This window comes from Ascaphus truei, chromosome 19 (genome assembly GCF_040206685.1).
Source record: "Ascaphus truei isolate aAscTru1 chromosome 19, aAscTru1.hap1, whole genome shotgun sequence".
Classification (NCBI taxonomy): Eukaryota; Metazoa; Chordata; class Amphibia; order Anura; family Ascaphidae; genus Ascaphus; species Ascaphus truei.
In genome coordinates, this window is record NC_134501.1 from 6529055 (window position 1) to 6547121 (window position 18067).

General features: G+C 45.2%; 1 protein-coding gene across 1 annotated transcript; it reads left to right on the plus strand.

Moving 5' to 3' along the window:
* The first annotated feature begins 12031 nt into the window (after window positions 1-12031).
* RRAD (RRAD, Ras related glycolysis inhibitor and calcium channel regulator) lies at window positions 12032-17912 on the plus strand. The gene is made up of 5 exons (XM_075576390.1): window positions 12032-12189; window positions 13870-14235; window positions 15074-15147; window positions 16281-16485; window positions 17080-17912. The coding sequence occupies exons 2-5, from the start codon at window positions 13872-13874 to the stop codon at window positions 17355-17357; spliced, it is 921 nt and encodes a 306-aa protein (XP_075432505.1). The 5' UTR covers window positions 12032-12189; window positions 13870-13871; the 3' UTR covers window positions 17358-17912.
* The last annotated feature ends 155 nt before the right edge of the window (window positions 17913-18067 follow it).

Below are 18067 nucleotides of genomic sequence, written 5' to 3' on the forward strand. Positions count from 1 at the left end.
AGATGGCGCTGGGATCTCACCGATGACACGCTGCAAGTGTTCGTTCCGTGGATAATATGTGGCAACTAATCTTTAATCACAATTAGAAAACATTAGTGGAGCTCCCACAGTAAATTGAAGGCTGTGCAGCTTTAAAGCATTGAATGGACAAGCCCCTGGCAGTTGAGGTTCCTAACCTGCATTTAAATAAACACAAATCCTCATACGGGAAACTCAGCCATAATAACACTAAATACCTCCCGGGATACATAGAAACTAAAGGTGCACTTCATGGTAACCCTGCAGTGGCAGATTAAAGCTGCCGTTTACATTTTGTATTTTTTTCCATTCAATATGTGCATCTGTACAATCTGCACACTGACAAGTGATTAGCCAAGTTGCTGATCGATCCGTTCTCCTGTGATCAATCGGTGAAGATTCGCCTCGGGGGTTCACTAAATCCCTATCAGTGCAGCAGAAGAGGACACAAGATGCAAAGATCTGTGTGGAAGATCATGTGACCAGGCAGTCACTAGATACAATTAGTTCACTGCTAGAGAGGGCAGGGCTCAAACAGGGGTGTGCAGAGTTTGTTTGAGAAGATGAAGGGGATGTGACTTTGTAAATGGTTGCTATAGAAACAAAAATGCTTGTCACATTATAATACATTAAAATGTCTTTTAAAAAAAAAGCTACAAGTATTTTCTCATAGGACAGAACTGATATATTTTTTTTTAAAAACCCCACCAAAGTCCCTGAACCCCCACCAAAGTCCCTGAACCCCCACCAAAGTCCCTGATCCCCTATCAGCATCCCTGAACCCCTATCAGCATCCCTGAACCCCACCAAATTCCCTGAACCCCTATCAGCGTCCCTGAACCCCCACCAAAGTCCCTGAACCCCTATCAGCGTCCCTGAACCCCCACCAAATTCCCTGAACCCCTATCAGCGTCCCTGAACCCCCACCAAATTCCCTGAACCCCTGTCAGCGTCCCTGAACCTCCACCAAATTCCCTGAACCCCTGTCAGCGTCCCTGAACCCATATCCGTGTCCCTGAACCCCCAGCAAATTCCCTGAACCCCTATCAGCGTCGTTGAACCCTGGACCAGTATTGCCTAAACCCCTCTCAAAGTCCCCGAACCCCAACCAGCATCCCAGGGTTTCCTGCTGCCCCTGGAGATAATTTTCATGCTAAACCTAATTAGAGTCACTTTTGCATACACACATGCCCATACAGTAAATAACCCCTTTACATACAATCTTATCAGTTCCCACCTATTATCTTCTTTAGTTTAACCAATATGTACCTGGGTAACATAAGGCACAAGAACATAAAGTGGTTCATTCATTTATGAACTCAAATTCTTGATTTACTAGACTGTAGAAACCCCTTTGTGGCTAGAGAAAATGCCCCCTTTGCAGCAAACCCATTAAAGCCAGATCCACAGACGTCTGTTAACAGATCATTATCAAAATCATGATCGGGCTTTATTTTTCCTGAGGTTAACACATCAACAAGCTAATTATATGCAAAAACAACAGCCATTGTATATATCATTAGCATAGGCTTAACACCATGTTAATTTAGCCCTGCCATGCATTGGCTTCAAAGAACATAGCTTAAATGCCCACATGTGGACCCCCTAGTATTCGTGTAATTATTGTCCCCCACCCCCTATTATTCACGCTGAAATGTTCTTTCGTCATGCCAATACAGCTGATTTGATAGATAGAGAGATAGATAGAGAGATAGATAGAGAGATAGAGAGATAGAGAGATAGAGAGAGAGAGAGAGAGAGAGAGAGAGAGAGAGAGAGAGAGAGAGAGAGAGATAGATAGAGAGATAGATAGAGAGAGAGAGAGAGAGAGAGAGAGAGAGAGAGAGAGAGAGAGAGAGAGAGAGAGAGAGAGAGATAGAGAGAGAGATACAGTAGAGAGATAGAGAGATAGAGAGAGAGAGATAGAGAGATAGAGAGAGAGAGAGAGAGAGATAGAGAGAGAGAGAGAGAGGGAGAGATAGAGAGATAGATAGAGAGAGAGAGAGAGAGAGAGAGAGAGAGAGAGAGAGAGAGAGAGAGAGAGAGAGAGATAGAGAGATAGATAGAGAGAGAGATACAGTAGAGAGATAGAGAGAGAGAGATAGAGAGATAGAGAGAGAGAGATAGAGAGAGAGAGAGAGAGAGAGAGAGAGAGAGAGAGAGAGAGAGAGAGAGAGAGAGAGAGAGATAGAGAGAGAGAGAGAGAGAGAGAGAGAGAGAGAGAGAGAGAGAGAGATAGAGAGAGAGATACAGTAGAGAGATAGAGAGATAGAGAGAGAGAGATAGAGAGATAGAGAGAGAGAGAGAGAGAGAGAGAGAGAGAGAGAGAGAGAGAGAGAGAGAGAGAGAGAGAGAGAGAGAGAGAGAGAGAGAGAGAGGAGAGAGAGAGAGGGAGAGATAGAGAGATAGATAGAGAGAGAGAGAGAGAGAGAGAGAGAGAGAGAGAGAGAGAGAGAGAGAGAGAGAGAGAGAGAGAGATAGAGAGATAGATAGAGAGAGAGATACAGTAGAGAGATAGAGAGAGAGAGAGAGAGAGAGAGAGATAGAGAGATAGAGAGATAGAGAGAGAGATAGAGAGATAGAGAGAGAGATAGAGAGATAGAGAGATAGAGAGAGAGATTGAGAGATAGAGAGATAGAGAGATAGAGAGATAGAGAGATAGAGAGATAGATAGAGAGAGAGAGAGAGAGAGAGCACAACACTAAAGACACCTGAGATGCCTAGGAAATATGCTAAGTTCAGTCATTTGAATACACTTTGCATATCCAAATTAGCATATATCCCAGGTGTCTCAGCTGTGTTCCACTTAGGTCTCTCCCTCTCCAGCAAAACCCCATATGTCAGGGTCTGGATGGGCATAATGCCAATTTAGGTATGACTTAACTAGCTTCTCGTTAAATACCTGCGTTAACTTTAACAGTCCTCTGTGGATATGTGTTGTTACGGGGAACGCTTCTTATGCAAAGGCCCTGCAGACCCTGACCGAATATGCTTGTTCTGACCTTAAATACCTCGTCAAGGTCATCCCATAACTGAATACTGAATGTATTATGTATTAGCTAAACTTAGCATGGTAGCTGATATCCCCCTCCACCCCCCCCCCCCCCAACCCAATATCATAACACATATGGCAAAAAATCTAATTTAGCAGAACATTTTAAGAAAAAAAAAATCTCCTGCTGAATCTAGAAGGGTACAATTACCACGCATTTTGTGGATAATGTATCAGGAAATACTGCTGAGATGAAATAAATCACAAAACAACAAAACAACGTCCCGGCAATATCTGTAAAATTAACTTTATTAGGTTTTAAACTGTGTTTTTTAACCGTGTTTCTTGGGAAACCTTGGGTTTCCCGGGCATCCCTAAAGGGTTTCCTGCAATTTTCAGGTCATTTGAAAATTGTACCAAATACAGAAGAATGTACAATGCATCTGATCACAGACACGCTATTAGAGAGGGTATTGTATATCTTTATTTATATAGCGCCAAAAATGTACTCAGCGCTTCAAAGAATACAGTACAGGGAATTATAATAAAACAATAAGTGCAGCAAAATCAGACAATAGGAAAGGAAATCCCTACCCTGAAGAGCTTACAATCAAAGAGGTTTGATGGGAAACTTACAGAGACAGCAGGTGAGGGAATAAGTGCTGTAGATGGCAGTGCTTGGCCACAATGGGTGGTAGGAGTGACTGTGTGAGACAATAGCCATGAGTGAAGGCTATTGGGATGCATGATTTGTGGGGCGAGTTATAAGGTTAGTCAGTATTAAATGAGAAGGTTAACACCATTTACAGGGGAAGAGATGGCAGGGAGGCATGGGTGAGATCAGGAGTGTATGTCTGGCGCCAGGCTTAGGGGAGATCCCCAGCAGCAGGGCATAGATAGAGGGTGGGAATAGAGGATTTGTGGGGGTGCTTTTTATTGAGGGGTAAAGAAGTTGTTGGGAGAGAGGTGTATAAATAATGGTGCAGTGGGGAAGTTGGAGAGAACAGAGACATTCACAAAGGAGTGAGGAAACAGTAAACAGAAAAAGCAATAGGGAGGGCATAGTGAGATGCAGAAGGAGAGACTTCCCAGGTACTGGAGGATAGGAAGAGTACAAATAACCACAACTTTTGGAAAGTGAAGTTCTCACAGTTGCAGAGTTGCTGTTGTGCAGAGTCCAGATCTTAGCCTCCAATTTCAACTCCAAAATTAACTCTGCCAGACACTCTAAATGTGACACAGCCATACTGTATGGCTCACAGCCAAGATAGTCTGTCTTAAATACTGTGATCATATGCACTTGACTAACAATCAAGGGAGGGGGTTGCCTAATCATGTCACACAGACAGGACCGCCAACAGAAATCATGGGGCCCAGGACAAATGAAAGGAGCAGGGCACTCCCCCCACCCCCATAGCGCACCCCCCCCCCGAACCAATAGCTCACCTACCACGAAAAAATATTTTTTAGCGCGCAACTTTTACTTAACTGCTTTCTTATTGTGATACAGAAAAAAAAATTACAATGCAACCTGTTTACTTTAATATTTTCAACAAAAGATGGGTGACTGGGTGACTGCGTGGGTGACTGCGTGACTGCGTGGGTGGGTGACTGCCTGAGTGGGTGACTGGGTGAGTGGGTGACTGGGTGGGTGACTGCGTGGATGGGTGAGTGACTGGGTGGTGACTGGGTGGGTGGGTGACTGGGTGGGTGGGTGACTGGGTGGGTGACTGCGTGGATGGGTGAGTGACTGGGTGGGTGAGTGACTGGGTGGGTGAGTGAGTGACTGGGTGACAATGTTGGTTGGTTGTGACTTACCTTTACCGGTGGGTGCTGCTTTCTTGCAGCCAGACGCTTCCCCCACTTGCCCCCGATATCCCCGGCAGTGACCGGGTGGTGACTGGGTGGGTGGGTGACTGGGTGGGTGGGTGACTGGGTGGGTGACTGCGTGGATGGGTGAGTGACTGGGTGGTGACTGGGTGGGTGGGTGACTGGGTGGGTGGGTGACTGGGTGGGTGACTGCGTGGATGGGTGAGTGACTGGGTGGGTGAGTGACTGGGTGGGTGAGTGAGTGACTGGGTGACAATGTTGGTTGGTTGTGACTTACCTTTACCGGTGGGTGCTGCTTTCTTGCAGCCAGACGCTTCCCCCACTTGCCCCCGATATCCCCGGCAGCTGCCACGGGGGGGGGAGCTCGGGGTAGGGGGGTGCAGGAGGGGGGGAGGGCAAGGCGGGCTGGTGCAGGAGGCGCGCGAGGGGGAATCTGGGTTGGCGCTTCCCGCTCCATATCAAGTTGGGAGCGGGTGAGGGGAGGCTGGGTTGCGCGCGGGGCTGGTTTTGGCGCTTCCCGCTCCGTCCCACGTGGGAAGCAGAGGGGCTGGGTTGCGCGCTGGGCCGGTTTTGGAGCTTTCTCCTCCGTCCCACGTGGGGAGCGGAAGGGCTGGGTTACGCGCGGGTTCTGGTTTTGGCGCTTCCCCCTCCGTCCCACGTGGGGAGCGGGGAGGGGGGGGGCTGGGTTGCTGGGCTGGGTTGCTGGGGGGAACGGGCAGTGGGCCAGACACCCTGCTTGCCCTACGCATGCGCGCTGGGACCACGGGAATCGCCACCATTTTTTCAACTTTTTTTTTTAATGTAATTAACTGGCGCCCGGCCGAGCAGGGGGCCCAGGCGGCCAGGCCCCCCTGACTCACGGGGCCCGGGACGCCAGTACCCTTTGTGCCCCCCTGTTGGCAGCCCTGCACACAGACATACCAATTAGATTTTTAATTCTGTAGAAATTTATGATAGAATTCAGCTCACAGACATACCAATTAGATTGGGGTTGGGCAAGGTTTGGGGTTCCTTACAATGTATCTGATCTCCTCAGAAGCGCTATTAGAGAGGTTTGGGGTTCCTTACAATGCATCTGATCTCAGGAGTACTATTATATTAGAGAGGGTTGGGGTTCCTTACAATGCATCTGATCTCAGGCGCGCTATTAAAGAGGGTTGGGGTTCCTTAAAAAGCATCTGATCTCAGACGCGCTATTAGAGAGGGTTGGGGTTCCTTACAATGCATCTGATCTCAGACGCGCTATTAGAGAGGGTTGGGGTTCCTTACAATGTATCTGATCTCAGACACGCTATTAGAGAGGGTTGGGGTTCCTTACACTGCATCTGATCTCAGACACGCTATTAGAGAGGGTTGGGGTTCCTTACAATGCATCTGATCTCAGACGCGCTATTAGAGAGGGTTGGGGTTCCTTACAATGCATCTGATCTCAGACGCGCTATTAGAGAGGGTTGGGGTTCCTTACAATGTATCTGATCTCAGACACGCTATTAGAGAGGGTTGGGGTTCCGTACACTGCATCTGATCTCAGACACGCTATTAGAGAGGGTCGGGGGTTCCGCAGAATTTCACAATATAATCATAGGGTATTTAAACAAAAAAAGGTTGAACACCACTGGTATATACGTATCCACTGGTGAGCCATAGTCTGGTTTGGTAAATGTATTAAATACAACTGTGGCTCTAATAGACATACAGTATGTGTAAAATGTTAATTTCCTTTCCTACTTATTGTTCATTTTGGGACTTCCCAGAAGCCTACTTGCCGATTTAACCTTGTGTCATTTTGTGCTTCTGCTTTGAAAGATTGTGTTCTTGTGAGTCAGCAAATGGAAATAGGACTTTCGTGGCATCGAATCCCCTCCTCAACAATTATAATAAAACCCACCCAGACTCCTCCGATTTTATACACTTTTGGAAACGCTTTAACTCACGAATGTTCACAGTATTTTATCAATGTCACTCACCTATGAAATGAAAATGATGACTATTAGATGATACATACGGACTATGTTCACGGCCACTCACTTCCGTGAAACTGTTTCAGTGAATGATTCCTGAACCTTTTTTTCTAATGAGTAATACTCCTTAAAAAGTTCCTCATTGTTTGTGTTGTTGCCTAGGAACTTGCTGCTAATATGTGTATCCCAGCCCAGCCTTCCCAAAAATGTTTTCCTTTTTTAAACTATGACTAAGTGTTTGTATAGAGCGCTTTCTTTTCTGATTTTTAATCCCTTCATTGCTGGGTGTTTTACTCCTTTTACACGCTGTAGGCCGGGTGGGAGACTTAGGTCTACTGTCCCAGGCCTGGTGGCTGCAGGGGCCGTGCCCCGGGACCTCGGGCTAAGCCCAACTTCTGCATCTGGCGGCCGGGCCTGATTGGCGCTGAGCCTCATCTCTCCCAAGCTGCTGCGGGCCTCTCTCTCCTGCCAGGCTTGCCTCTCCCCCAATGAGCCTCACTCTCTCCTGCCAGGCCTGCCTCTCCCCCTGCTGAGCCTCACTCTCCTCACAGGCCTGCCTCTCCCCCAATGAGCCTCACTCTCTCCTGCCGGGCCTGCCTCTCCCCTGCTGAGCCTCACTCTCTCCTGTCAGGCCTGCCTCTCCCCCACTGAGCCTCACTCTCTCCTGCTGGGCCTGCCTCTCCCCCGCTGAGCCTCACTCTCTCCTGCTGGGCCTGCCTCTCCCCTGCTGAGCCTCCCTCTCTCCTGCCAGGCCTGCCCCTCCCCCGGCTGAGCCTCACTCTTTCCTGCCAGGCCTGCCCCTCCCCCGGCTGAGCCTCACTCTCTCCTGCTGGGCCTGCCTCTCCCCCGCTGAGCCTCACTCTCTCCTGCCAGGCCTGCCTCTCCCCCGCTGAGCCTCACTCTCTCCTGCCAGGCCTGCCTCCCTTGCTGAGCCTCACTCTCTCCTGCCAGGCCTGCCCCTTCCCCCGCTGAGCCTCACTCTCTCCTGCTGGGCCTGCCTCTCCCCCAATGAGCCTCACTCTCCCCCACTGAGCCTCACTCTCTCCTGCCAGGCCTGCCTCTCCCCCCGCTGAGCCTCACTCTCTCCTGCCAGGCCTGCCTCTCCCCCCGCTGAGCCTCACTCTCTCCTGCCAGTCTTGCCCCTTCCCCCGCTGAGCCTCACTCTCTCCTGCCAGGCTCGTTGCAAGTCTTCTCCTGGGCCGAGATCACGGTGGCCACTTTCTATTTAAAGCTAACCTGGAGACTTTTTTCAATACATTTTTTTACATTTATTTATATATTTCTCTTAAATGCGGCATCTTCCTGCAACTTCTCTCCCTGAAATGTCCAACCAGCATGGCTCTGCGATGTTAAAAGGTGCGCATTGCCATGACGTGACGTCACAGCGTCACGCGCATGTCAAGTTGCTATAACAACGGGGTTCCTTATGGTACCGAGGCATCGCATGACGATACGTTGTCATGGCAACGGAACACCGCGTGGCACTGCGACGTCACCTAGCATTCTGTTGTCATGGAAAAGGGAGTCACGTGGCGCCGTGACATCCCGTAGTGTTCCGTTGTCACGGCAACGGGGTGCCATTTTGCCATCAAGCAGCCATGTTGACGGGATTTGCAGGGGGAGATGCTGTTGCCGCCCGGAGATTTTCCAGGTAACACCCGTGGCCGAAACCCGTAGTCTCTGGGTCAAACCCGGAGTGGGGGCGACCCTGGCCGAGATAACTCTGCTCTGAAAATCTTTCAAAACAGGCTCACGGCCTACCTGTGTACGCAGGCATTTAATTACAGCTGCAGTCCCACCTGGCCATTGTGGTTTTTTTTTTATAGGATGGGAACCTGTTCTGTCCGAGCGTATCTGGGCTATTTTCAGGTCTGGGGTTGCCCGGCGGCCATTTAAATCCCTGGTAACATAAGTAACTTAATTATATATCTTGGGAACTCGGGAGTCCCCGAAGCTAAGAATAACGCGGATCAACTCAGAGGACCCCCCGCTTTCCGTCCGGTACAGAGAACAGCGGTGAATTCTGGTAGTAGCGCTGCTTTAATGCGCCACCGCTATTACTTTGTTACATTGTGTGTTTGGTTTATTTTACCGTTGTAAATGTTCTCCCTTATTTTGACACTTGGAAGTACTTTTGAGTCCCACTGGACTCCTTTTCCTGTTACTTTCGTGTCTTATTCCCATTGTGTGTTATATTATTATGTCATTACTGCTGTGACGCGCTGTGTTCCTGGATAGCGCTATATATTGTACATATACAGTGTATGTGTGTAGGGTGATGATGAGGACTCAGACATACAGAGATAAATGCCTGTGTGCAAAGTAAAGTTAGAAAATGTCCAGCACTCACAGGGCATGTAGAAGAATGAGACATTTTGGTCCGTCATTAAAACTCTCTTTCTTATGGCTGAGACTTGCTAACTAAACTCACGGTTGTTCATTTTACTCCCACCAGACTGCACTGTGATCTCTCTTTGTCATGTGAATATTTGTGATGAGGTGTTTTGCTCTGTAAGGATGTATCCGGAACTGTACCCCCTCCCCTCCCTGTTTTATTTTCTGTACCCCACCCCCTTTTTTAATTTATCCCACCCGTGAAAAACTTCAATAAAATTTGTTTAAAAAAAAATCCTCTTTCTTGATAATTTAAATAGAGTTGAAATAGGCAGTCACTTGGTACTTAGAATGAACAAAAGAATGTATTTCACGTGTTAAATAAATTATTGCATTCGTTTCATGTACCTGTGAGCGCCTATTCCAACTCTAGTTTAATTATCAATTCTCTATTAGTGCACCCAGGCAAATGACAGCAATGTTACATGAGTGCTGTCATATATACACACAATACAGTATATGTGTGTGTGTGTGTGTGTGTGTGTGTGTGTGTGTGTGTGTGTGTGTGTATATATATGTGTGTGTGTGTGTGTGTGTGTGTGTGTGTGTGTGTATATCTGTGTGTGTGTGTGTGTGTGTGTGTGTATATATATATATATATATATATATATATATATATATATATATATATATATATATATATATATATGTGTGTGTGTGTGTGTGTGTGTGTGTGTATATATATATTATGCGTTAAGAACAGAAGTATGAGGGCACACTGGTAAAATTAAAATATTCCATAAATGCTGAAAGATGTAAAGAATAAAATGTACAGATATATTACTATATAAGCAAACAGTGCGACATGCACAGGTATATTACACAGCACCTTTCTAACCCCCATTGTGGGCACCGTTTGATTGACCGTCCTTAACCCTGAACCATCCAACCCCTTTGCTAATGCAATATGTCTGGTGGCCTGTCCTGTTTAAATCCCCTATATCCCCTCCTGATGGTTATGGGACTGCAGGTATCTTTAGATCACAGTGGGAGCAGGACTTCCCTCTCTGTGTGGGTGTAATGCTGCAGCCACACTGCACAGACTCATGCAGTAGCACAGGGGATGCTCAGCATTGCACCTGCCATGTGTCAGACAGAAAGCCCACAGGCATGACGCCTTGTCAGTGTTGTCACTCTCCTATTTATATGACTTCCAGTTACTAGTTTTAGCCCAGCTGCATGCTCCTGTAACCCGATCCAGGCTCGTGTCACTTTCTCTAAAGAACTCACTCATCACCCCCTGAGTCAAATTATCCCCCCCAGGCCAACACTCAGCATCATACATGCGGATACCAGCATGCCAGACTGACATGCGCAGTGTGCTCTCTATACAGAGAGAGAGTGAGAGGGAATGCACATCTAATATGAAGCTATGCGCTGGATTGTCCCTCCATGATCTCAGTTCTGCATCATATTTAGATTGTCCAGCAGGCAATTATTTCTCTGTGTGAGTCACACTTTGCCAGAGCACTGTTAATCAAATGAGAATTCATTAGAACATTTCCGGTTAATAAAAACACATGCAAGTGTCAGCATTACCTAATGCATTCCCAATTAACTATTTGGTGTATCATTCAGTTAAAAGAACAGGACGCATACAAATGAGGGTTAACTAGGAATGTAAAACATACTGGACACCTAACAAGCTCCAATTAAACCCCCAAAATACCCACAACATATATATAAGCATATGAGTGTCAGAAGAGTGCTACTGAGCTGGCAATTGCATTAAAACCAGAGACATAACATAAAACACAGACAGGGCTCAGTTTTTAGCACATCTAGTGAGACTCATACACGGTACAGTGCCTAAATATATATGGAATAACTAATATGTAAATGGTCTTTTAGTTTGACATTTTTGGCCAAAATTGTTGTAAGCCCCTGAGCCAACGCCAAGGCAGACCACATATCAGGGGTCCCTAACGCTAATATAAATTCTTAATAACCTGTTTAATAACAGGAAGAATGAATTATAGTAAATCTGTCAATATTAGCTGTAAAGTTCTGTCTGACTGAAGCTTTTATTAACCTGTACATTACCAGGAAAAGCACTCTGTATTAGAGATGTCTCAGCCAAACTGCAAGCCAAAGTTCTGTCTGACTGAAGCTTTTATTAAAATAAAATGCCTTGGCGTTGGCTCAGGGGCTTACAACAATTTTGGCCAAAAATGTCAAACTAAAAGACCATTTACATATTAGTTATTCCATATATATTTAGGCACTGTACCGTGTATGAGTCTCACTAGATGTGCTAAAAACTGAGCCCTGTCTGTGTTTTATGTTATGTCTCTGGTTTTAACTAGGAATGCCCTGAAATAAGCTGGAATCAAAATGTTCTGCATTGTTGTATAGAGATATAGAGATACCTTTAAAAAAAATACATACTTGGTGCTGGATGTTAAAGGGTTGAACTGGCACATAAGCAGACGTTGGTTATGTGCCAGTTCAAACTTTTAACATGGGATAATAATAATAATACTTTTCCTTCCCCAGAGTATACATGAATCAATGCTCTTTATTTTCTTTGGAAAGACTCCAATTAAAATGCTAATAATACAGTTGAGCTTTGCATTAAATCAATGTTTAACTGATACCTACATACTGTGTGGCTGCGAGACATAAGCTTTCCAAATTAGCATGCCAGCTGACAGGAGGTGGCAGATGTGCAGGTCCCCCATTGGCTTTTGCCACCCCTTCTGCATTTGTAGAGGTGACACTGCCTGCCCAGGCAGCCCTGCCCGTGACGTCACGCTCCGAACCCATATGGTAGCAGGGAGGATCCAGGGCTCTCATATGCTGGGAGCATGGTGACGTCACATTGCCTGCTAGCAGCTGGACCATAAATAAGAAGAGGTGCCCAGAGCAGGATGAGCAGAGAAGTGAGAAACCCCTGAGACAGAGCAGATCACAGCTATAGGACAAGTGCACAGAGGAGCTGCCAGGAATATACTTTTATTTCCAAGGAGACATTCAGCTGACCACCTCTAGGAAGTAAGTTATTACTTTTTGTATTATTATTATTCATTGCTAAGCAGTTGGACATGCCATTTGCAGTGATATTACAGTTAAAGATCAGACGTGGTTAGTTCTGCTTGTATATATGGATTTGAATAGAAACGTTTGCATTAATGCAAGGCTATCAGGAGAAAAAGAAGTGTTTTTAAAAGGGAAATTCTTACAAGCAACATCTTCCCAGTTTGCCCTTCCACAATGACATAATAATTCCCTTTTAAAGTGGTTGGACATGCATACAATCTGCAGGCATCCTGGGGCATTCACGTACAGTAGTTTAGATATTCTTTGTGTTAACAATTAGTGTGATAGTTGCATGAGTCTCTAACCAGTGGATCTAGTCTGGCATAACACGCGTGGGAGAGAGATGCATCTCTGTGGGGAAATGACAGGGAATTCCAACCATCCCATTATATATCAGTCGGTTAGAAAGAAGACAAGACAAAACAGAACACAGCTTTACTACAAAAAAAAAAAAAAAAAAGAGGTAATGTAGGTAAAACATAGCTAATTAGTAAAAACGCGTTCTATCAAATAACAACACATCTAATAAATATTTCAACAATAAATACAATACACTTACACACTTAATACACTTAAATACAAAATACTTTATATGTCTTCTTTAAAATGAAACAAGTTGTATGCAGTTGTTCTGCTACCTTTGCATCTACTTAACCCTTTAACCGCTGGCTTTAGTTTTTATATCAAATATATCTCTGCATCAGATGTCCAGCCGGTTAAGATTGTACAGAATAGTAGCTCGAAATTTGATGATTCATTTATGAGTAAGATTTCTGATTTATGGAGGATGATGATTTGAAAGTAGAAAGGGCATCTGGTGAATCTAAGAGAGCGAGTTTAATCATATGTGTCTGACACTCTTATAGTGAGGGTGAGATAACTGGTACGCAACCTGTGCAGTTAGTCTACTTTATTCATCTAAAAATGTATTTAACAGGAAAGATGGATTGAAGTGAATATATTTTTTGGGGTTCCTTACAATGAATCTGATCTCAGACGCGATATTAGAGAGGGTTGGGGTTCCTTACAATGCATCTGATCTCAGACACACTATTAGAGAGGGTTGGGGTTCTATACAATGCATCTGATCTCAGACGCACTATGAGAGAGGGTTGGGGTTCCTTACAATGCATCTGATCTCAGACGCGCTATTAGAGAGGGTTGGGGTTCCTTACAATGCATCTGATCTCAGACACGCTATTAGAGAGGGTTGGGGTTCCTTACAATGCATCTGATCTCAGACACACTATTAGAGAGGGTTGGGGTTCCTTACAATGCATCTGATCTCAGACGCGCTATTAGAGAGGGTTGGGGTTCCTTACAATGCATCTGATCTCAGACGCGCTATTAGAGAGGGTTGGGGTTCCTTACAATGCATCTGATCTCAGACGCGCTATTAGAGAGGGTTGGGGTTCCACAGAATTTCACAGTATAATTATAGGGTTCCTTAACCAAAAAAGGTTAAGAAACACTGACATAGTGAGTAAGGAGGACACTTCTCCAAACAGTTGGTATCATACCTGCAGTAGTAATAAGGCATGCCAGTTACAGAGTATGTGCAGCTGGCAGCACAGATATGGTTGTTCACTAGTTAACGACTTGTGTACGTCTGTTTTGTGTCTCCTCCACTCTTAGAAATGACGCTTAATCGCAGCGATCGGCTGAAGAATATGGAGAAGCGACGCGGCAGTATGCCCTTCTCAGTGCACCAGCAGCTGCACAGGAGGAGCATGCCTGTGGATGACAAGGAGCTGCACGGCAGTGTTCCCTCGGGGCCCCTGGGGGAACTCTCCAGCCTGGTCCGCTGCACCTCGTATAACGCCGCAGAGGAGCACCGGGAGAGCTGGGCGTCAGACTCCTCCGACTCCGTCATCTCATCCGGCAGCGACTCCGAGGAGCACGTGTTCAAAGTGATCCTGCTCGGAGAACATGGGGTGGGGAAGTCCTGCTTGGCCAGGATCTTCGGGGGAGTGGAAGATTTACACGATGTGGAAGAAGCAGGTGAGAAGAGGCTCAAAGGATGTGAGAATACAAGCTACACTTGCCACAGAGTACACACTCACACACACACACTCACACACTCACACACTCACACACTCACACACTCACACACTCACACATTCACACACTCACACACTCACACACACACTCACACACTCACACACACACTCACACACTCACACACACACACACACACTCTCACACACTCACACACACTCACACACACACACACACACTCACACACACACTCACACACTCACACACACTCACACACACACACACACACTCACACACACACTCACACACACTATGCATACATATAATTTTAGATTTAAGGTCTTTTTTTTTAGAAAAAAATTAAGAGTATAGTATTTCTACATATAGATTATTTACTTCTTTTTATAATAAACACCACACAATTTAGAATAGCTTGTCACTTTGTTATCTTTGTGTAGTTTTTCTTATTGATCTCTCTAGTAACGTGGGTTGTATAGAATGTATTTGATCATGTAGCTGTAGTGCTTTATATGTGTACACACACAGTAAATGCATTTACAGAGTACACTTAGGGCATTCTGACTTCACTGGATTACTGAATCACTCATGACTGGTTATTTTTAGTTGGACTCCCCATGTTTGCTGCGTGTGACAGCCAGGATCACATCCAGAAACATCATGCACATTACCCTACAGTACATGTTTCCCAATTAAGAAAGGGTTAAACAGCATATTGTAGTACAATTCCGTGTAAACGACACATTCAGTACAATTCCACCCAAACTGTTTTTTCAGTAGATATTTGTATTTCTTTTTTTAAGTGTTTTTCCTTTCTCTGTAGGAAATACATATGACAGATCTATTATGGTTGATGGAGAAGAAGCAGGTCTCTTAGTCTTTGACATCTGGGAGCAGGTACGGAGCGTTTTTTTTACATCGCTATAATCTCGATGACATCCAGCACGTAGAAAGCAATTCGCAAAGCAACTGTGCCCCTCACTTCTTGCAACTTGGCAGACGGGGTTAAATATGACTCTGCTAAAGAATATTCCTACTTACAGCAACTCTCTTCCCAGAAGCCTCTATGAGATGAACTCACATCATGTTAGTATCTTGTTCCCAGAGCATGTCCTGCTCTTTATTTTTATCTTAAAATGTTTTTATAGTGTCAAAAACATGATTTTCTTCATCTCTACAGTCTGAGTTTACCATGGCGCTTATTCTTTATCCGTCGATGCAGGCGATTTGGCCTTTTTTGCCCCAAACTTCCCACGCTTCGGCGGTTATAGAATAAGACCCTTAGGGGCCTATTCTTGTAGCTCCAAAGTGGTCATTGCCAAACCGCCCGGATTGTACCCGCTTTAGAAGGGGAATGACCTGAGCTGGGGCTACCTCCCTCCCCAGTCTGACTCATGGGGTTTTTGCTCTCTCAGCCAAACCCATATTTCAGGCTCTAGATGGGACTCATAATATCAATTTCGCCCCCCTGGAGGTGCTGTAAAAACATGCAATTTTTTAGAAGCTGTTTGCATAACGGAGCTACAGGAATAGCAGTTCTGGCCCAAAAATGCGAGTTTGCGACTTTTTTTGACAAACCGATCAGATTGTCAGAGCTGGAGTGAAACCGCTTCTAAAAAAGCCGTATAGACGCGGTTTGGACATGCGATAATGGCTTATGGAATAGCAAAGCGTGCCCACCCGCTTCTAAAGTGCACTGTAGAAGCGGTCTGTCACACTACCAGTATAGGCCCCATAGACTGTAAGGGGCTCTAGGGAGGGATTCATTTTAATCCCCCAGACCACTTAATATTTCCAACGCATACATCTCCTGAACAAAGCGTTAAAAATGGGAGAGCGCGTTGGAAAGGTGAAAGAGGAGATAACTTAAAATAACATAAAATGCAAAAAGAAAATGGCGCTTAGTGCTGCTTTATAGCGCTCGCAGAACGCAATGATTACAGAACAGCACGCAGTGCAGGTGAATGATAAGATCTAGAATATTTTGCCAATTTCACTGGAATAATCATATCCTCCTGTTCTGTTTAAAGGATGACAGCCACTGGCTCCACAACCAGTGCATGAAGATGGGAGACGCCTACGTCATTGTCTATTCAGTTACAGACAAAACAAGCTTTGAAAAGGCTTCCGAGCTGAGAATCCAGTTAAGGAGAGCGCGGCAAACGGAAGATATCCCTATTATTCTAGTGGGGAACAAGAGTGATCTGGTCCGGTCGCGAGAAGTATCAATAGAAGGTGAGGACCAATGTGTAGGTGTGGCAATAAAGCATGGGGTGGCCAAATCCAGTCCTCAGGGACCACCAAAAGGCCAGGTATTAGGGATATCCCTGCTTCAGCACAGGTGACTACAGAGAGTCCATAACCCTGAATGCCATTTTTAATGTATTATAATGTAACAAGCATTTTTTTTTCTATAGCAACCATTTACAACGTCGCATCCCCTTCCTCTTCTGAAACAGGCTCTGGCACACCCCTTTTTGAGCGCTCTCTAGCAGTGCACCCATTGTATCTAGTGACTGCCTGGTCACATGATTTTCCCCACAGAACTTTGCATCTTTGGTCCTTTTCTGCTGCACTGACAGCCATTTAGTGAACCCCCGAGGCCGAATCTTCGCCCATCCATCGGCAACTTAGCTAATTACTTATTATTGTGTGGATTGTATTGATGCGCATATTAAAGGGGGAGAATATAAATTAAATTAAATATAACGGCAGGTTGGACTGCTGCTTTAAGATTGCAACTGCTGTGTGTGTGTGTGTGTGTGTGTGTTTGTGTGTGTGTTTGTGTGATATATTGCTATTCCTAAACGATCCTGTTTCATATTTCAGAGGGGCGTGCGTGCGCAGTAGTGTTCGACTGCAAATTCATCGAGACCTCAGCAGCCCTTCATCACAACGTGAAGGATCTCTTCGAAGGCATAGTGCGTCAGATCAGACTCCGCAAAGACAGCAAAGAAGACAACGCCAGGAGAATGGCGAGCAGCAAGAGACGGGAAAGCATCGGGAAGAAGGCCAAGCGGTTCCTTGGAAAGATTGTAGCCAAAAATAACAAAAAAATGGCATTCAAGCAGAAGTCCAAATCTTGCCACGACTTATCTGTGCTTTAAAAAGCTTTTATTGGGTCACGTGCTGCCCGGCACAACTGAGTATTGACTTTTATGAAATGAAGATCCACATGGTGATGGTTGGAAACAAATCTACAGCACTCATATTTTCATTTCTATTTTATGCCTTAATAAGCAAGACTGGGAAGTTGCATTGAGACGTTTGCCTCGGGGACGAGCGCTTTCAGATTGAGTGTGTGCAGTAAATGGACAGGTTTCCAGCGAGTGGCTATTTTTCCTTGCCTGCACTTTCTGTGCGTCCCCTTGTTCTCTGGATGCGACAGAACGAGGAAGACTGGTTCACTCTGCAAAGAAAGATCTCACCATCGCCGTTTGTGTTAAAACTTGAAATGTTGTACGCAGGATCGTACATATCAGTGTTCAGATTTTATTCTTACAGTATACGTATCTCAAATCACATAGACACACAGGCGCCTGGATTGAAATATAGGCTACTAAAAAAATTTTGAATTGTTCTTGCACTTCCATTAACTGTTATCAGATGGATTTATTACTTGTTTACATGCAGATTTTATAATAAAGTATTTACTGTTATAATCCTTAGACTCTATCTAATGGTGACTACAGAACGTAATTTCTTCCCTGTACATATACATTAATAAATCTATAAGTTCAAAAAACACGCTATGGTGGGAAAAAGTGACAAAAGCCCTCTACCGTGCAGATTACAGTAATGATGTGTTCTTTATCAT